At 37.9% G+C, this 21,796-nt stretch overlaps 1 protein-coding gene across 5 annotated transcripts in view; it reads left to right on the top strand.

Moving 5' to 3' along the window:
* The window catches only part of LOC150084708 (golgin subfamily A member 5-like), a 322,239-nt gene that overhangs the window by 249,503 nt on the left and 50,940 nt on the right, over positions 1-21,796 (top strand). For all 5 annotated transcript variants that reach the window (XM_090375446.1, XM_090375444.1, XM_090375443.1 and 2 more), the window contains exon 11: positions 10,022-10,091. In XM_090375446.1, the coding sequence (XP_090231572.1) occupies positions 10,022-10,091 (70 nt within the window). The remainder of the gene's footprint in view (positions 1-10,021; positions 10,092-21,796) is intronic.

The raw sequence follows: 21,796 nt of genomic DNA, 5'->3' as shown, positions 1-21,796 counted from the left end.
CAACACATGGTTGGGGTTCCATCTGGTTTGACAGTTTCCAAGACCTCCTCTTGGCAGCTTGTTGGTCACTATTCTGTAGACAACTCCCCAGGGGTTATTGTTTGCAGTAGTTCCCACCAAGTGCCTCCAGTATTCCTTTTTATTGTCTCTTATGAGGGCTGTATACTGATTCCTTAGAGTTCCTTCCTTGTACCATATGGCTGATAATAATAATAATAATTCCTGGAATCTTGTGCATACTGAAACACCCATCTGTAAGGTAGCTGTTTATTACCTTATAGAGGTTTTGTGGGGCATTTGCCTGGTGGAGTCTCCTAAGGACAGTAGGCCACCAGAAGTCAAATGCCCCAGCAAAGTCAATAGAGATTACCAGCATATATTTCTCCTCTGATTTTTTTAACTGTGTTCAGTAGGTGGTGCATGGCATCCTCCGTAGAGTTGCCTTGCTTAAAACCATATTGATTGTTGCAATGTAAACCTGCTTCCTCTAAAAGGCTAAAACCTGGGCATTTATTGTTTTTGGTTTTAGATAGTGCTATTTCTAAGTCTTGTACAGTAAACTGAGGTTCGATATTGGCATTGTCATATTCGGTGTTTTCTTTTATAATGTCTAGCTGGGTGGGGGAATGATCCCTGGTTTTAGTTTGAATAATACTGCTAGGGTGTTATTTACAGAATCTGCCCAACACATGGTTGGGGTTCCATCTGGTTTGACAGTTTCCAAGACCTCCTCTTGGCAGCTTATTGGTCACTATTCTGTAGACAACTCCCCAGGGGTTATTGTTTGCAGTAGTTCCCACCAAGTGCCTCCAGTCTCTTATGAGGGCTGTATACTGATTCCTTAGAGTTTTATTGTCTCTTTATTGTCTCTTATTGTCTCTTATGAGGGCTGTATACTGATTCCTTAGAGTTCTATAAGAATCTCTTAGTGCATCCACCTCATTTTGTGGCCAAGATGTTCTGGTTGTTTGAAAATTTCTCCTCGCCTGGTGCACCCTTCTCCTGAGTATAGTCAGTTCAGGACAGCACCAGGGGACTGCCTGCTTCCTTGGTTTTTTCCATGGGATAGACAGGTTTGCTGTTCTTGTTAAAATGTTTGTCATAGTCAGTGCTTGTGTTTTTTTTTGTTTGTGTCAGTGCTTGTTTTTCCAGGCTACAGCCGTCCGATCTAGACCACTCATTTTCCTGATTTTGCAGCTTAGCTTCTGTACGTTCTGCGAAAATCTGCCAGTTTGCCTTTTTAAGGTTATACCTTTTGATATCCAACGAGGAGTGTTGGGTTATTTGTAATTGCCTGTTTAGTTTGAAAGTGATGGCTCTATGATGTGATGTGATGTGGTCCAGGCTGGCTGGACACACCAGTCTGTAATTACAAAAAGGACAGACAGGACAGGAGGGAAAGAGGATAGGTTTATGCCTGTAGTTAAGAAGCACATAAAATCTAAAAGAGTGCATCCAATTGACATAGGCAGCGAGTGCAATGTTGAGTCAGTTTGGTGTGTCATAAGCAGCGGAAAAGCAAAAATGAGAGTAGGAGTGTGTTATAAGCCTAATGACTCAAATCAGTACAATGAACAGCTATACATATAGTGGGCCAGTATATCAGAATGTCCTATAATGGGGGATTTTAACTTTCTAGATATTGACTGGAATTGTGGCTCTGTCACTCACACACTAGCAAGACTTGTGGATTTATTTGATAACTGCAGCATGTTAGAGAGGCAACCAGACGAAATAATACTCTTGATCTCATTATCAGCAGTGATTATTCATGCATTTTGAATATGTAGATAAAATTACCATTAGGTGGCAGCAATCACAGTGTATTGATTTGTGATTTACTTACAGGTGTAACTACCATTAAGGCTAAAGTGAGGGATTTTGCTTTCGTAAAAGTGACTACAGTGGTCTCAGTTTTTTAATTCTATACAGTGGGATCAACTGATGATGTTACCATCAGCAAATTCTAAATGGGAAGCATTCAATGAATTAATCATAGAAGCTCTAGGCTTTTCATACCACCTAAGAAATACTCTTCACTGTATACAGTAATACCCCGACTTACGCGAACTCGGAGTTACGCGGTTCTTGATTTTTTTCGTTTGGCAACGCTGCCGCCCACTATCTTCAAGGTCGTTTTTCATATGTTATCGATATACGGTGCGACGGCGGAGAATGAGAGCGAAAGATGAACAAAATTCAACTTTGCTGCTTTTATGTTTTTTATATCAGTGAAGGGGAAACACATTTCACCATAATAACGTAAAAACCAACACAATTCCAGCTATCGGTATAATCGCAAATGCAATTAGATCGAGTTTACTACCAGTTTATAACAGATTTCACTAGCAGAAACGCAACTGGATTTTTATTGTTTTATGGTAGTAACCCCTAGAAATGTGAGGTGTTAATAGTGTATCTCTGCCTTTATGGTGTTGTTTATTCAGTTGCTACGTGCGCGCAGCTTTGTTTATGCGTATCAAGCGTGCCTCCTCGTTTTGTAATTGCGCTTTATTCCCTAAAAATGAGTAAAATACTTAATTAAAAGGTGTGAAAAGGAAGCGTCCTGGTGAAGACACTGCAGATTCAGAGAGAAAAAGAAAAGCAATTATCGATAAACAGAGGCGGACTGGGTCAAAAATTCTTACCCGGGAAAATTTATAGTGGCGTCATACTATGGTTTATGGCCAAAATCACACTGGCCCACCGGGGTTTCCCCGGTAAGGCTTATGGCCAGTCCACCTCTGTCGATAGAGAAAAAATATGAAATTGTGAAACGCTTTGAGCGAAATGAAAGACCATGTGATATTGCACATGCTACAGGCCTAAATGAAGCAACGGCGAAAAGCACACGACAATTGAAAACTTGACAGGTTGAAAATTGAAAAGGGCTCAATTGTAAAGGGCTTAAAAATTTTAGAAAACATAGACTCCAACGAAGAACGCGTTATAGCTACAAAGCAAGGAATAAAAAAATTATTAGCTTGCTACGAAGAAATTCTGCGTGAAAAAAAGAACGCGCTGTGTCGTCAGACGAATTTGTTAGATTTTATGAAGCCATCGACATCGAAATAACTTTTTTACGTAAGTCATTTATTTTTTTAATACATATTTTGTATTAATATGTATAAAGAACTGCAATTTTATTAATATTTTTCTTCTAAACTAGTGTTTTTGTTAGTCCTTGGTCCCAATTAAGCAAAATTTATATGTATTTATATGCAAAGTTGTACCCCGACTTACGCGAATTGGACTTACGCGATTTTCGTCGGACCCACCTATCGCGTAACTTCGGGGTATTACTGTATTCCTAAATTTTAAATAAATGTCAGATGAACTGCTGAAACTCGTGGCAGAGAAGAAAAACGCATGGGATGCATACCAAATTATTGGGCAACACAGTAGCTTATGGGAGATATAAAATAGTCTGTAATCAGGTCACAAAGGAAGTTAGGCAAGAGAAGGCAGATTGGAAAAAAAATTTTTCCAAAGGATGCAAAAAAAAAAAAAAAAACAGCAAAGACTTCTTTACTTATTCATCAGGGTACTCTTGCTGTAAGTTTCTCATAAAGAGTTCCTCCTTTAAAGATGTCGAGAGGTAAGGTCCTTCTCCGTATCAATGAAATTATTCTGGGTCTGTTTTTCTTCAGGGGCAGAACCTGAAGGCCAAGAGTTTTAATTTTTGGGTTATTGATGATTTTGTTCGCATGAACACTAGAAGGAAGGGGATGAATCAAATTGGTCCATGTGATATGGATGGTTAGACTGTTGACGTTCCTGCTGAAGTTGCTAATAAACTGAATGGGTATTTTGCATCTACACTCACACATGAGGAATTCTTTAGGGAAGAGGATGCTGGAAGTTTATCAAACTCTGACAGCGAGCTAAATGATTTTGTAATAACTGAGACGAAAGTGGAAGAGAAATTGTTGAAGTTAAAATAAGAAAGCACTGTTGTGGATGGGACTGATCGATTTATATTAACAGAGGCAGCGAAGGAAGTATGGAAACCTTTATCCATATTTAAGAGAGCATCCTTGGATTCAGGCCTCCGTAGCCAAGTGGGCAGGAGCGGGAGTGCAGTAGCACACGCTCTTTGAATAGACTGGGGTTCAAGCCCCTGACTGCTGAATACGGTCGATCTGCCAACCCGCACTGGACCAGCGTGGCAGATTATGGTCCATTTCCCTCAGCATGAATTGTTGAGGAGGCTTCCATCCTGCAGTGGGTTGATAATGGCTGCACTTTACTTTTACCTTGGATTCAGGAGACAGTCCCCGTGGATTGTAGATGAGGGAATGTATCTCCATTTCACAAACGGGGACCAAAGCATGACATGAGCAATTAGAGACTTGTTAGTTTAACTTCTGTTCCAAGGAAAATGTTGGGGTCACTGGTAAAAGAAGTAATGCCGGATCATCTAGACAAGGCTGCAATTATAGCTCAGACACATCATGGGATTGTTAAGGGGAAACCTTGTTTGACCAATTTGATTGGATACTACAACATAGTTACAAAGGAACTAGATTCAAAAAAATATTTTCGACAGCACATACTTGGATTTCAGGAAAGCTTTTGATACTGTTGCATATAAAAGACTACTGTACAAATTGGAGCAGTGTAGCATTAGAGGCAAGGTTCTACTATGAATAAAGAGATGGTTCAGTGGGAGAAGACAGAGTGGCAATTCTCACCGACCCCTGTTATTAATAGAGTCCCCCAGGGTTCAGCTCTCGCCATTGGTGCCTCCACACCTATCAGTGATTTAGATGAAGGCACATTAGACTTAATGTCAACGTCCACAGATATTGCAAAGGCTGGAAGGGCAGCCAATGAGAGGAATGACATTATGCCATTGAAACAGGATCCAGAAATGCTAGGCAGATGGGCTGTGAAATGGCAATTGAAGTTCAGTATTCGATATATATGAAGTTCAGTATCAATATTTGCAAATGTATAGTTTAATAAAAACAGTACCTCAAAATAACATGGGTGTCAATTGAAAACTTTAGTACTCATGTTATAAGCAAAGTGCATTATAGACTCAAAAATTTTACCATCCCCCCCCCCAGTTTTTTTTAAAATAAATACACTTTACTTAGTAAATAAATACTTTTTTTACTAATGTTTTATGAGTATAGTGACTAAAAGACAAAGTATTAGAGGTTATATCATTCTCTTTACATTCTACTAATACACAATGCTGTTGGGACCTTATATTTTACTCATCTGTTCTGAAATAGTCATATAATTTAGTTTGCTGGAACTGATGACTGCATTTTTTTAGGTCATCATCATCATCAGCCATTTTCAATCCACTGCAGGATGAAGGCCTCTCCAGCAACTTTCCAGTTCCTTCTGTTTTGAGCACTGGCCATCCATTTACTACTCAAAAACTCATGAATTTCATCTATCCATCTCCACCTTTGTCTTCCAGGTTTTCTTCTAGCTCCTCTTGGGTACCATTCTGTTATTTTCTTAGTCCATCTGTCATCATGTCTTCTAGCTATGTGTCCTGGCCAAGACCATTTTAGTTCTTTAGTTTTGATAAGAATGTCCTTTACTTGAGTTTGCTGCCTAATCCATGTGTTTCTCTTCTTATCTAACAGTCTGATTCCCAATATAATTCGTTCCATTCTTCGCTGTGTAGTTCTCAGCTTCTCTTCCATTCTTTTGGTGAGTGCCCAAGTTTCACTTCCATAAGTCATGGTGGGGAGTATACATTGATTCATTATTTTACGTTTCAGACAAACTGGGATATTGCTCTTCAGTATGTGACTATATTTCCTGAATGCTATCCATCCAAAATTTATTCTTCTCTTGACTTCCAGCCATTTATCATTATTACAGCTAATAACTTGTCCCAGATAAGTATATGACTCCACCTTTTCAATTACTGCTCCTTCAATCATTATTTCCCTTTCCGTGGCATACTTGTTCATCATTACTTTTGTTTTAGCTATATTCATCTTTAGTCCAAAGTCCTTGTTTTCGTCCTTTAAGGACCAAAGTCCTTTAGTCCTTTTTTTAGGTACATAATTCTTAATAGTGGTCAGATGCAATAAATGAAGATGTTCGCTGTCACTCTGATCTTTTAACCACGCTATCATCTCATTAATGTTTTCAAGTGCTTTGTTAATTTCTGGTGATTTTTCCTTACAAGTCATCCACATTATCTTCTCAGTCACTGGACTTCAGTCTGTTGATTGTATTCCCATTCTTCAGAGGCTGCAGTTTCTTCCTTGCTCAGGTAATGTGCAATTGGAGCTTCTGCATCCATCTCAGTCTGAGCAGCCAGATCATTTGCTCCAAGACTGCCACTAAGTACGTTTCAAGCAGCCTTTGCTTCTTAAATGCTGTTAATTCAAGATTATTATTAGTGATCTCGTCTTTTCCAATACATTTTTTCTGGCAGTTTCCAATTGCTGCTGAGCTTACTTTCTCCAACAAATCCAATATTGTATGCATTGTCTTACACTGTTAATGTTTTCAGAAATTGTAGAAATTGAATTTCTGAGTTCATAACACCAGCAAGTAGCTCACCACAATAGGAGGCATTAAGGGTCAAATAATGCCCTGATCTGATGGGCTGAATTAGTGCAGTTTGTTCCTTGGGAGAAACACGACTCAAATTTTGTCATCTTTCAAATTCAGGATATCAGCTAAAGGGAAAGCTGGGCAGTCATCCAACAGTAGCGGTGCCTTTCCTTTTTTTTGTTTTTTTCCCTGCTATTTTTTGGAAAACAAATGGCTTTCCAAAAACCTTGAACCACATTAAAACTCATAAATATCAAAGGTGTATACAGATTCATTAATTACATTACACAAATTCCTTAATTACATTACACAAATTCCTTAATTACATTACACAAATTTCCTTCATTACATTACACAAATTCCTTAATTACATTATCAGTGATGAGATATAATCATCATCCAGTCCTGTCTGGAGTTCAGTAGAAGTTATACTCTCTTTATGAATATAGATTCAACATCTGGTTTTGCTGGATCCTGAGCGATATTGGGATCAGAGGTAACAATCTGGCAGATGCTGCATCCGGATCATCACAATCTCAGAATAGTCATAACCTTAATCCCGTATACACACTACTGGCATATGATATGCTCCAAATTATTCTCCCAGTGGCAAAAACAAACTATCAGATAAAGCCTGCAATAGAACTCTGACAGTCTACTCTTTACAGGAACCATAGAGAGGAAGTTGTTCTTGCTTGCTTCTGTATAGTACACAGTCATTATACCTACTTATGCATGCTGTGGACAGATGACTCTCCTCTGTGAGAACTGTGAAAATGCTTTAAGCATTTGGCATATTTTTAACTGAATGTTTAAATTTTAAAATGGAGTAAGTTTTTTAAAATGATTAATGTCCTAACTTACTCCATTTTTTTAAATGGAGTAAGTTTTGACATTTATAGCTTTTATAGAACCTATCTATGACCTGCTATTTGAAAAGTGCCTGCTGTAGTGTGTATTTCTCTTATAGAGACCTCCTTGTCTCTGCTAGCAGAATTCCTATACAGGTGACTCCCGCTTAATGCTGATAATTCGTTCCGTAAAAACAGAGCGCTAAGTGAATCCACGCTAAGCGAGCGGTGCATTTCCATAAGGTAACATATGTATTTGTGAGTTGCGGTCGGTGCCATAGGATATTGCCTAATCAATAATAAACGGTAGTGAAAAGATGCACAAAATGTCGGTCAAAATATTTAATATTCAAATATTTGTACATATAAAATATTCTGCATTACATACGTATATAATTATGTGGTAACTACTTACGTATCAAAATTAAACTTAAAATTCCAATTAAAATCATTGATTTAATTTAATAATGAAAAATGTGTCGATTTTGGGTTGAACTTTGGCCCTCTTCCAAATAAACTGAAAAGGGTATTAATTTTAAACCCCCCACAGTGTTACCACCCAACAATAAAGTCAACCGATCCTTCGCCGCTTTGAAACCTGGCATGTTTTTTTCTTCTTTCAATACGAAACTTCTTTTAGGCATTCAATTCCACAAAAGTCCTGCTTCATCTATGTTAAAAACTTGTTGAGAAGTATAACACAATATCTCTCTTCAATAATTTTAACAAGTTCTTTTTTGAAAGTTTTGGCTCCTTAATCTGCACTTGCGGCTTTTCCCTGGATTTTAAATCCATTCAACCAGCCCTTACTAGTTTTAAATGGTTCCACTTTTTTTTTTTTTTTTTTTTTTAAGGTGAGTTTTCTTCAGATCCTTATATTGGCTAATCTCTTTCTCTCTCTTTTTTTTTTTTTTAATAATATTTAACTTAACTGAATTCTGCATTGAATATTATCTCTTCAATAAAATTAGTTAAAAGTCTTTCCATTTCAATCCTAATAGCCGGCCTAGCCCTAGTTGCTTGTAGTGGAACAGCTATCTTTCCCGCTGCTAAAATTAATTCTTTATTATTTTTTTTTATAATTGTTCTTACAGTTAAACTTGCAAGTCCTAAATTATGGCACACATCCGCTTGTCTTTGACCGGAATCGATTCGCTTCAAAACGTCTAATTCAATTTTCAAATTCAGTCTTTTTCTTACATTTATAGTCTTCGTACTGCGCTCAGACGTTGCTTTTTCATTCTTATCGGCCCTTATTAACTCTTTGAAAATGTAACTGCGTTGGTTGCATTAATTATGATACAATGTTCAAGTAAACTGTCCATTTCGCACAATGTCTAATACGGTACTGAGTGATGACTAGACTTTGGATAAATGCATATAACGCAAATATTACAAGCAATATACTTGATAATTTTTTAAAATGTTGATCTCGGAACTACGTAACAAGTCACTGTGCTGCAATTAAATTAGCATGCGAGAAAATTTCACTGAGCATGGGAAAATTTCTCAAGTTGGCATGGGATACGTTTTAATGCTGTTTTGGTATTCATTTTCAAGCTATCGACTCCATCAAATTAAACGATTTCGATAAATATGCCAAAAATTCAATCTGTAAAAGAGCGTTATAGTGATCTGTGACAGCGTTATAGTCAGATATGGGTTATAATATAAGAACAGCGTTATAGCGAATCAGCGTAAAACGAACCGTGTTATAACGGGAGCCTGCTGTATATATCATTGGCAAAACTCCATGATATCTAGGAATTTTGCTAGCAGAGACAAGGAAATGATAATTTTATATAAGGCAATTGTTGGGCCACACCTTGAGTACTGCGTACAGGTCTGGAGGCCTCATTTTAGGAAGGATGTTGAATATAGTTAGTTCCTTAGAATGAGTACAGAGAAGGGCAACAAGATTGGTGAGAGGAACAAAGGTGTTCTCTTACCAAGAGAGGCTTAAAATCTGCAAGTTGCAGCATCTGGAGACTAGGCAACTGTGAGGTGATCTGATTTACATGTATAAGGCTTTGAATGGTTTGTACAGGCTCAGTGCTGATGGGATACTTCCGCTTGCTCAGACTAAGAACATGAGAGGGCATAGATTCAAATTGAGGAAAGACAGTTGTAGAATAGATGTGCTTTTCCCTCTGGCTGAAGTTTGCCTTTAGCCAGAGGGTAGTTTATTGCTGGAACAGACTTCCCTCTGTTGTTGTGGAAGTTGGTATAGCTTAAATAAATTTAAGGTATTGAAGTATTTGGAGTGACTGGTTGGGTTAAATGGGAAGGGTTTTTTTTTTTTTTTTTTTTGGCTGATGCTCTAAAGCTTGCTTTCTTGCATCATATGCTAATGTGCCAGTTTTTTGGAACACATATCACTTGTTATGGCAGGATGAGCTTTACTTGAAATTAAATATGGTGCAATTTATACAGTATTTTGATTTTGGGATATTAATATTTCAACCAGAGAATACTTGCTTTATTGTGTTAATGAAGTATCAGCTGATTGTGTTACATGCCAAGGTACAATAGATTTTTAATTACTATAATTATTGTAACACCGAAACTGAATTTCAACAAGTATAAACAATTTTAGCATAAAATCTTTTGAATCTGTTTTCTCTCAATATTAGCAACAGTTAAAAGAACAACATAACTCTAGAAGACAGACTACAGCCTTAAGTATAGGATCGATTGATGTGGGTAAGTCTTATAATCATGTACACTCTTGTATGACTTAAAGGAATGCCATAAATGATTGATAAAACAGATTTTTGGGTAATAAATGTTAAATATTTTAAATAAGCCCAAATCTTATGGTATTATTGGCCAAAAAAAATACTATAAGAATTTTGTTTGCCACTGAAAATTGTAACTATTTGCTGGCACAGTCAGTTAGGTTAGTCTTTTAATGATTATTCTCATTATGAAAATATTTTTCTTTTCTATCCTATGATTAGGAATGTGACAACACTGATGCCGTTATGCGGTGCTTGTTGTGTGGAACTTAATTCATTAGATAAACAAAATGAAGAGTGGCATTATATATTTAGTTCCTTTGAAAAAAGCAACAAACTTCATTCTTTCTTCGTTTGTTTACAGTTCTTTTCATGTGCTTATAATACTGTAATAAATATCGCCATTACACAAGATAAAGATTCAAATTATGTGAATTTAAATAAATAAATTTCTTTTTATATTCTATATCAATTGCCAAGAATAATTTAAATCATCATCGTAACTATTTAGGCAAATAATGTACCAACAGCATGTTATCAATGTGCCAGGCTGTTTTTGTGATGAGTTCTCCTTCGGTTCATATGTTTACTGAAGGATAACTCATCACAAAAACAGTTTGGCATGGGAAATGTCCCATAACTCCTTCATTGACTTTGATTTGTTTAGTGGCTTATCAACTGTCTGATTTTCTTCCTTTCCCAGGGTGGGATCTCTTTTCTCACATATGCTGGTAACAGATGATTCATTATTTATCAGCAATTTGAAAATTTAAGAGGTTTGTAATACTAGTTTAATGGATGAAGGATACTGATTTCTTGTTATTTCCAGAAAAGTGTTTAGTTATTTTTTTTTTGGCAATTTTCATAAACAGAACACTGACAAATGTTGGTATTAGTAGTGTGACATATGTTGCAAGAACGCAAGCTTATAAAGCATCAGCCAAAAAAAAAAAAAAAAACTGCATACTTTACCAATCCATAACCTCCAAAAATTGGTCTACTTCTTCTTTCAGTTTATTCAAACCACCCACTTCCACAACAATAGATGGACGTTCATTCCACCTGCTGGCTGAAGGCAAACTTCCACAAATCTGTCGTGCAACCATCTTTCCTCAACTTCAATGTATGCCCCCCCCCCTTGTGTATACTGTCAGCAGGAGGAAGAATACCATCAACATTTGCTCAGAGAATTTCATGTCTGACTGCACAATTGCAGGACTTCATTTTCTAATGCTCTGAGTGTAATTCCACACAGTTGATAAGTTACTCTCGGATTACTGCTAACTGTATACAGTACCTTGCATTTTGTCAATATTAATTTCCATTTCTCAGCCCGCCGACCCAATTTTCCTGTCTTATTAGCATTAGCATTAGTAGAGGCATTTGATGCAAGAAAGCAAGCTTATGCAGCATCAGCCAAAAAAAAAAAAAAAAAAACCCACTTCCACTTCACCCCTCTGTTCGTTCAAAATACCTGTCCAGCTGAGCCTTAAACTTATTTAGGCTATCAACCTCCACCACAAGGGATGGAAGTCTGTTCCACCAACCAACCACCCGTTGGCTAAAGGTAAATTTCCGCACGTCTATCCTACATCTGTCTTTCCTCAATTTGAATTTATGCCCTCTCAGGTGATTTTTCTGAGCTAGAGGAAGAATCCCATCAGCATTGAGCATGTTCAAACCATTCAAGGCTTTATACACCTCTATCAGATCACCTCGCTGGTGCCTAGTCTCCAGACACTGTAATTTGCAAAACTTAAGCCTTTCTTCGTAAGAGCACCCCTTTGTTCCATTCACTAATCTTGTTGCCCTTCTCTGTACTCGTTTCAGCAGCTCTACATCCTTCTTGAAATGAGGCCTCCAGACCTGTATACAGTACTCTAGGTGTGGCCTGACCATTGCCTTATACAATGGAATAATCACCTCCTTATCCCTGCTGGAAAAATTCCTGTATATCATTGACAATACTCCATGAGCTACTCTTGCAGCCCATCTGCACTGCTCAGAGAACTTCATATCTGCCTGCACAATCACCCCCAAGTCCCTTTCATTCTCTACCACTTTCAGTGTAGTAGCACAGAGTTGATACGTTGCTCTGGGGTTGCTTTTTCCCATGTTTAGTACTTTACATTTGTCAATGTTAAACTTCATTTGTCACCTCTCAGCCCATCTGCTCAACCTTTCCAGATCCTGTTGCAACAGCATAGTGTCAGTAGTGTCCTTGACAACCCTGCCAACCTTTGTATCATCTGCAAACTTGGACATTAAGCTTGATATACCATCATCAATATCATTTATAAATACAGAAAACAATAATGGACCCAACACTGAGCCCTGAGGGACTCCACTAATAACATTAGTCCACGATGAGTAGTGTCCATTGATTACCACTCTCTGTCTTCTCCCCCTCAACCACCCCTTTATCCATAGCAGCAATTTGCCTCCAATGTCACACTGCTCCAATTTGTGTAGCAGTCTTCCATGTGCAACAGTATCAAAAGCCTTTCTAAGATCCAAGTATATAATATCAAAGTTATTCCCTGCATCCAGTTCTTTTGTGACTGCATCATAGTATCCAATCAAGTTGGTCAGGCAAGACTTCCCCTTAACAAAACCATGCTGTGTCTGAGCTATAACTGAAGTCTTGTCTAAATGATCCTGCAGTGCTTCTTTAACCAGTGCCTCCATTAATTTTCCTGGAACAGAAGTTAAGCTCACAGGTCTATAATTACTTGTGTCAGCCTTTGATCCTCCTTGGTGAATTGGGGTCACATTTGCACATTTCCAGTCTATGGGTACCTCCCCTGAGTCCAAGGAAGCTCTCATAATTATGGCTAAGGGTTTGCTTACTTCCTTTGCTGCCTCCTTTAATATAACTGGATAGATCCCATCCACCCCGGGTGCCTTTCTTGTGTTTATCTTCAACAGTTTCTCCTCCACTTTACTCCCAGTTATTTCAAGATTCTGTAGCTTACTGCTAGAGTTGAATACACCTCTGGCATTCCCCTTGCTGAATAACTCCTCATGTGTGAATGTCGATGCAAAATATTCATTTAGTTTGTTAGCTACCTGAGCAGGATCATCAACAGTTGACCCATCAATATCAAGTGGACCAATCTGATTCATCCCCTTCCTTCTAGAGTTTACATAAGTAAAGAACTCTTTGCTGTTTTTCTTTGCATCCCTTGCCAAGGATTTCTCGTAATCTGCCTTCGCCTGCCTAACCTCCTTTGTAACTTGGTTGCATATCAACTTGTATCTATCATAGGCTTCTGTGTCATGTGTTAATTTGTAAGTATCCCATGCATTTTTCTTCTCTGCCATATGCCTCATTAGTTCATCTGACATCCATTTTGGCCTAAACCTTGAACAATATTTCTTAGTTGGTATGTAAAGCCTAGTAGCTTCCAAGATAAGTTCTTTGAATGCTTCCCATTTTGAATTTGCTGTTGGTAACATCATCAGTTGGTCCCACTGTATAGAATTTAAATACTGTCTCAGTCCATCGTAGTCGCCTTTACGGAAGCAATAACCCTTCCCTTTACCCCTAATGGTAGTTACCTCTTTCAGTAAATCCCACTTCAGCACGCTGTGATCACTGCCACCTAGTGGTTCATTTATCTGCAGATTCTTAATGCATGAAGAATCACTGCTGATAATCAAATCAAGAGTATTACTCCCTCTAGTTGCCTCCCGAACATGCTGATGTAGAAAACAATCATCCAATAAATCCACAAAAGCCCTGCTAGTGTGTGAGTAACCAGCCCCCAAATTCCAGTCAATATCTGGGAAATTAAAATCTCCCATTATAAGACACTCTGATTTACTGGTCCACTCTATTTCCCTGTACAGTTCCTTATTATACTCATCAGAGTCATTAGGCCTATAGCACACTCCTACTCTCAATTTTGATCTCCCAATGCTTATGTCACACCAAACTGACTCAACACTGCACTGTCCAGCGATGTTGACTGGCTTCACTTCCTTGGTTTTTATGTGTTTCTTAACTAATAGCATAACCCCTCCCCCCTTCCTATCCTGTCTATCCTTTCTGTAGACGTTGTACTCCCCAAATTGCATTTCTGCATCCCTTATATCTGTGTGACACCACGTCTCTGATATCCCAACAATATCTGCCTTTGATGTTTTGAGCAATACCTCAAATTCATCAAATTTATTTACTAAACTCCTAGCATTGGTGTACAAGCAAGTATACCTGCACCTGTTTCTATTCTTAGCTACCCTAACACAACCCATGTGTTTACTTGTACCGCAATGGCTCCCAGCAGTCTCTGAAATACCATGCATCTTGTTTTTCAGGCTTCTGCTCATTCTAATAGAAGCAGTGCAAGAATCTCTTTCACCTCTGCCAGTGGCTACTGTCAATCTATTGGTCTTTGTCTCCCCCCAAGCTAGCAGTTTTCCGACCCACCTAACACTGCCTCGATAGCATCAGCAAATATTCTTGCACCCTTTCTATTTAAGTGTATCCCATCCCTGTAGAAGCAATCTCTCCTGTTAACAAGTACAGTCCAGGCTGAAAAAAATTCTACCCCTTGAGCCTTGCACAATCTTTCCAGGGCCAAATTGATCGACAAGGCTCTCATCATATACTCCCTCCTATCGTGTCTGGGCAGAATTGCAGACACTTTCAAATTCAACCCTAATTCTCGGCTTTTGTTCAACAGTGACCTGTACTTGTTAAGTAATTCTGCCGGTCTCCTACTCTTAATATCGTTAGTGCCAACGTGTACTACTATATCACCTTTTGTGCCCTTAAAAGATGATATTCGCTCTACAACGTCATCAACCTTTGCCCCTGGCAGACATACCCTGGTCCTGTTCCACCTATCTTTTTTACAAAGCATATTCCCCGTTTCCCTGACAATAGAGTCATCAACAACTACTAGTTCCTTCGGGACCAGCGCATTCTGCCTTGGGGGTTGTCTCTGTGTCACGCGATGCCCAAGTGCAAGCTCTGGCGTTGATGTGGGCAGCTGAGAGTTTGATGGGCCCCTCAATTTAGTTTCTTCGAGGGCATCCACCCTGTCCTTCAAGCTCTCATATAGGCCCACAAGAACGGCGAGTTGTTGCCTGATATTGATACACTCCTTGCATCGCGCACACACAAAGACATCCCCCTTGGCAGTATCATGTCCCGTACCCGATTGCTCTGCAAACATCAAGCAAACAGTGCATTTTATAAGGCTGTGAGTCAGAGGACAACTGCCCCCCTCAGTTCTGCTCTGAGCCACAGCGCTTCCATTAGCTTGAGCCTTTTGCTTTGCTGCTCTGGTCTGAGTCATGATTCTATTAATTTATTAATTAATTATGTTGTTATTAATTATGTTAAATATAATTAATTATATTACGTTTGTAATCTAAGTCGTTATATGTATTTATTTAAACGTACAATTTAACTCCTAACGAAGTTCAACTAACGCTATCTAGTACGGCATACAACTATCGTATCACAATGGCGGGAAAATTACGAACGGTACCGGAGTTGAAACACATGGAAACCTTTACCGATACTTTTATGCAATTACAAGGCCGAGTAAAGAATAATTACACCAAGTTAATCAGAAAATCACAAAATAATGTTATACTACTAAATTAAATCAAAAGTCTTAGAAAAACAATAATTTCAAATCAATAAATAAGAAAAATCCACTTAGCGGCTTGGAACACGACCGTCTCTAGTAGCCTCGTCAGCAGACTCCCTTATTACTTATTGCAGTAGTTCACTGTGATGGCTGTCATCAACTACTTTGCCAACCTTTGCATTATCTAGAAACTTGGACATTAACCCTGATATACCTTCATCAATATCATTAATAACTGTTGAAAACAATGGGCCCAGCACTTGACCCTTGAGAAACTCCACTAATAACAGTAGTCCATGAAGGGCAGTGCCCATTGATAACCACTCTCTATAATCTCCCACTCAGCCATCCCTTTATCCATTGCAGTAACTTGCCCTTAATGACACATTGTTCCAGTTTGTACAGCAGTCATTTATGTGCAATGTTATGAAAAGCCTACCTGAAATCCAAGTATATGATATGAGTATCTTGATAAGATGATAAATGCTTGAGAGTTAACTTTCTTCCTTTAAGCTGTTTGCAGATCCTATCAGACTCCCTCAATAAATTCACTTTGGATATATTGATTCACCTTTACAACTAGATGCATAAACTTAAGCTGTCCTGCTATTTGAACTAGCTTTCTGTCCCTTGTGCTGACAGCTAGTTCAAACAGATGAATTTTAAAGTAGTCTGTGAAACATGGAATCTGAGAAATTTTGAGGATCTGGCTTTCTTTGTATTAATATATACTGGTGTTCAAAGAAAGCCATCACCTGGGAATTTCACATTTCTAACCCTTTTTCATGATGGTATGTTACCTTGATGACTAGCACCAGAAATAGAAATATAAACAAAAGATATTTATTAATAGTTAAGGCAAAGCTAAGTAATATTTGGTAGGTGCTCTCAAAATATTCCAAAATGAGCATTTGCAACCTTTATACAACAGTTTTGGTAAACATGACAATTATGGCCGAAATGTTATCAGAAGCCCTCACTGTGCTTCAGTTTATCATTTTTAATGGAAAACAAAATAAAAAAAGTTCACCAGGTGCAAACTAATATTTAACTCCCAAATACGGAGGATGCGGAAAGGTCAGGAAATGACCACCACATATCTCTGGAGCAATATGGCCTTAGTTGCTAATGCTCCTAAAAAAAAAAAAAAAATTTAACTCCTGTATGTTCTTGCCATTCTCCTTTCAGCTCAGATGAAGAAGCTTTATGGTTTTCAAGGAATAAGCACTTCAAAACACGGTCCTGTTTTGGCATAGACTCGTTTGCATCCAGTTCCTTTTTCCCTATCGGCAGAACCAGTATTCTTGAGTTTGGAAAGAAATGTACTTGCTGTCTACTGATTACAAGACACTATAAGAAATATGATGGGAAGAACATCCTTCCTCATGTAAAGCAACAATAGCACTCTTTCTTCGTGGTATCAACTGCATGTAACTCTCCATCCTGACACAAGCAAGGAATGACTGCAACTCTTGCAGAGCGTGCTTATATAGCTGAAAGTAACAGCTGATGCAATATTACATCATCACTTATGCATGTCAATCTTATCCGATGCAATCTGTAAGAAATATTGCCATATGCTTACATTATTCGGATGACAATTACAATTTTAAAGGATGATGCACTTTCTTTGAACACCAGTGTATTTGGATAACCTGTTGAAGAAACCTTCCCCTTCCCCCTATGGTAAGTGTGAGGAAATCAGGTGATTTGTTCTCCTAATTGGTGGGAAAAAGCAGGCCTTGAATTTGATTTTCCAATAGGGAGCCTTGTAAGAATCATGATATCATTTCCATGCTGCCCTTCAGAGTAATTTTTATTGACTTATACGTTTGCACCACTACACACACACACACACACACACACACACACACACACACACACACACACACACACACACACACACACACACACACACAGGATGCTGGTTGTAGATTCAGTTGATTGGCATTGTAAATTTTGTACATAGTTGGTGTTCTACAGTTTTTTAGCTCACCTTTTATTTGTAAATATTGGTTTTTATTCATACATTGCTAACTAAAGATAGCCATGAGAACTAGGCAATCTTTTATCTTTTCTGCTTCCGTTCCTAGATCTGAAGGGGTTGATAAATCTAATGCCCTATTGCAAAGCCAAGAATTAATACAGGTGACTAGTATTTTCAATTATCTTCCCTGGAACAGGCTGAGATAGTTGTATTTTCAGACTAGCTAGTGAGATGGCTTTGGTTCAGAGCATAAAAGCTGGTATCCTTCAGATGAAAGTTCAATATAGATATCTAATAAGAATAAAGGGTTGGTGGACCCTGGAAAGAAAAAGACCAAAAAGAAATATCAAAAGCTAGTGAAAAATAAAGAATATAAATATCTGGAACAAGATCCTGAAGACTTCAGTGAATTTATGGTAAGTGTGCTGTTGAGAGTGCATCATCATCTGTTTAGAGACAAGGACCTAAAACTGGATCTATTAAAAAAAAAAAGGTCCTTCTATTCAAAAACAGATTATGGTGATAGTTCTAATGATTCATTTTTCCAAATGTGCAGTTTCAATTATTTCAAAGGAACAACAGTGAAACTTGGACAGCTTCTATGAAACAGTGATTTGAATATTCCAGGAACAATAGGTTGGTCAAATTTTTGGCCTATGGGACTATCTAGAAGCTGCAGCCATAGAACTTCATATTTAGATTAAGATTCTGCTAGCAAGGTTGGATGAAAGGAAAACTTTTAGGAAACAAGAACCTTCTGACTCTTATGGAGAAGTTGTTAAGAAGAAGTTGAAGATTTTAAAAGTCAACCCAGTAAGGTGGTATTTGTGAAATCTATATATGGTGCACATAAGAAATACTCTTCAAGGTATAGACCTAAATAAATGTCAGATGAACTGATGAAACCCATGGCAGAGAAGGAAAATGAGATGCATATAAATTATTGGGTGACACAGAAGCCTATGGAAGATGTAAACTAGCCTGTAATAAAGTCACAAAGGAAGTCAGGCAAGCGAAGGCAGATTACGAGAAATCTTTGGGGGAGGATGCAAAGAAAAACAGCAAAGACTTCTTTACTTATGTAAATTCTAGAAGGAAGGGGATGAATCAGATTGGTCCACTTGATATTGAAAGTTTGACTGTTGAGATCTGGCTCAGGTTGCTGGCAAACTGAATGAATATTTTGCATCTATATCCCCACATGAGGAATTCTTTAGGGAAAGAGATGCCGGAAGTTTATCAAACTCGAGCAGCGAGCTAAATGAGTTGTTAATGACTGAGAGGAAAGCAGAAGAAAGATTGTTGAAGGTAAGTTAAGAACATAAAGGCACCCGGGGTGGATGGGATCTATCCAATTATGTTAAGGGAGCTAGCGAAGGAATTATGTAAACCCTTAGCCATAATAACGAGTGGATTTAGAGGAGGTCCCCATGGACTGGAGATGTGCTAATGTATCCCAAATTCACAAAGGATGTCGTGAGTAAATAGAGACCGAAAAATATGTGAAATGAGGAAGAATTTTATCAAGTCCATTGTTTAAAGAATCGGAAAAACTATGGCATTTCTCTTGATGAAATGCCATGGCCTTTCAGAAGGAATCCACAGATGTTCTTGCCATTAACATTATTAAGACAATTAATAGTCAATTGAACCAAGTTACTGAATACTTAGACATATATTAATAGTAAAATCAAGAAATTGTGTTTCTTTGACTTTGTATAATGAAAGATGTTATTTCGACACAGTGGTTCAAGTGTTTTAATTTTGGTGAAATAGCCAATTATTGCAGAAATGAAGTTTTCTGTGGTCACGGCTTGGTTTTTGGCCATCCTTTAAAAGAATGCCCTATTCTGGATGAGCTTCCCTCCTCCCATACCACTATAAGTAAGAATTGACCCCAGATTTGAAAGCAATGAAATGTGAAATTAATTAGGACAAGTTATGATAATTTTACATGACGTCACAGTTGAGAAAAGTAATGGAGAGGAGTTTGAATAACTTGATGATCCATAAGCCCTATGCTATAAAGCAGGGGGTGGCCGAGAAGTCGATCGCAGCTTTAATTTGGGTCGATCACGAATTTTAAATATATATATAAAAAAGCTCCCCAGGGGCTCACATCTGGTGAATATGTGCTTGGCACATCCAGTAGCAGCATATCATCATTTTACTCTTTCTTGGTGATTCCCTTCTACTTCTGACTCTCTCTCTCTCTCTCGGTAATTCAGAAATATTTTTCTTTTTTGGCTTGTGCAGCAGAAGCCTCAGGCTTCCTTGTGTCATATGGCTAATAGTAATAATAATAATAAATAGATTAGTCAAAATCTAAATATTATTATTATTAAGCACTCCACTGCACACACTTCACTTATTATTGCCGACCTGGCTAGCCGGGTGGGTAAAGTGCCTGCCTGGCAACCCAAAGGTCGCAGGTTCGAATCCCGCCTCGGGCTTGGATCAAAGTACTGCAAAAACCTTAGGAGGTGCATTATGGGCACAGAAACCGATGCGATAACAACTACCAAAAAAAAAAAAAAAAAAACCTTATTAAAATCCGTCGAACCACGTGACTACTCGTCGCTATGCAGCCGCCAGGCTTGTCTAGTGAAAATTCACGCAGTTACATTGTGGTTTACTGGACAGTAAGCTAAATAACAAAACGACACATACACTATGCTCTCCACAACGGAACTGTGTGAATTTTCACTAATTTGATTTAAAATTAATACTACGAAAAAGAATAAAACATATCATTTTCATCAAGAGTGGGAACTAGAATACTTTTTGTTTTTTTTGTTTTTTTTTTGTTTTTTTTTTTGGTAGTTGTTGGCGCATCGGCTTCTGTGGCCATATTGCACCTCCCAAGGTTTTTGCAGTACTTTGATCCAAGCCCGAGGCGGGAATCGAACCCGCGACCTTTGGGTTGCCGGGCAGGTACTTTACCCACTCGGCTAGCCCAGTCGGCTAATACTTTTTGTAATGATAAAAGAAACATGTGTGATTTGCAATGCTTCCGTGGCTATACTCAAAAAAGTAAATTTAGAAAGGCACTTCAAACGCACTCCATGGTAAATACCAATCGGATTTTCCACAAAATTTCTTCTCGACACCTAATTTACAATCTAAAGCAGTAACTGTAGCATCATTTAAAGTGAGTCATCTTCTTGCAAAAAAATGCAAACTATTTTATGATGGTCAGTTCATCAAAAACACATTTTTAGAAATAACAGATTCTCTTTTTCAAAATTTTAGGAACAAAAATGAAATTAAAAGTGCTCTTCAAGATCAGCAGTTATCTAAAAATACTGCGATGCGACACATCGAAAAAATGAGTAAAAATGTGAGCGAACAATTGTGTGTTCATATTGCTAATTGTGTGTCCTTTTCTTTACAATTGGATGACTACAGATGTCAGTGATACAGGTCCATTTCTCATTTTTATTCATATGGTTTTCGATGATTCTGCCACTAAAGAGGAACTGCTGTGTATGGTTTCATCAAAAGAAAGAACTAGAGGTCTTGATATATTTAACGCATTCAAAAATTTTATTGAAAAAATTAAATTGCCACTCTTTAAGCTTGTATCAATAACAACAGATGGAGCTAAATGACGGGGCATCTTAACAGATTCCTCGCATTGTGCCAAAAGGATGATGAGTTAAGATATTTTGAGTTACCACTGTATCATCCACCAACAAGCGTTAGCCAGCAAAATATTAAATATTAAAAGTGTTATGGACATATCTTTCAAAATCGTGAATTCCATCATCTCTTCAAATGAGACTTTTCAAAATGCAACTCGATGAAAATGAACCAGATCTGATATTACACACAGATGTGAGGTGGCTGAGTCGGAGTAAGTCTCTACAGGGATTTCGAAATTTGCTGAATGAAATTAAAAAATTTGTTGATCAAACTTTTTTTGGGGAGATGATTATGAGCAGCTACAAGATATGGAGCAGTTGTGTAATCTGGCTTTTTTTTGGCAGATTTTACCAGTAAATTAAGTAATATGGATTTGGATTACAAGGAAAAAATAAAAATGTGGGTGACATGATTAGTAGTATTTCTGCATAT

Source organism: Mastigoproctus giganteus, chromosome 6 (assembly GCF_048544385.1).
Source record: "Mastigoproctus giganteus isolate SK-2022 chromosome 6, ASM4854438v1, whole genome shotgun sequence".
Classification (NCBI taxonomy): Eukaryota; Metazoa; Arthropoda; class Arachnida; order Uropygi; family Thelyphonidae; genus Mastigoproctus; species Mastigoproctus giganteus.
Note: the sequence above shows the minus strand (reverse complement) of the source record. Positions and strands in the feature narration are given on the sequence as shown.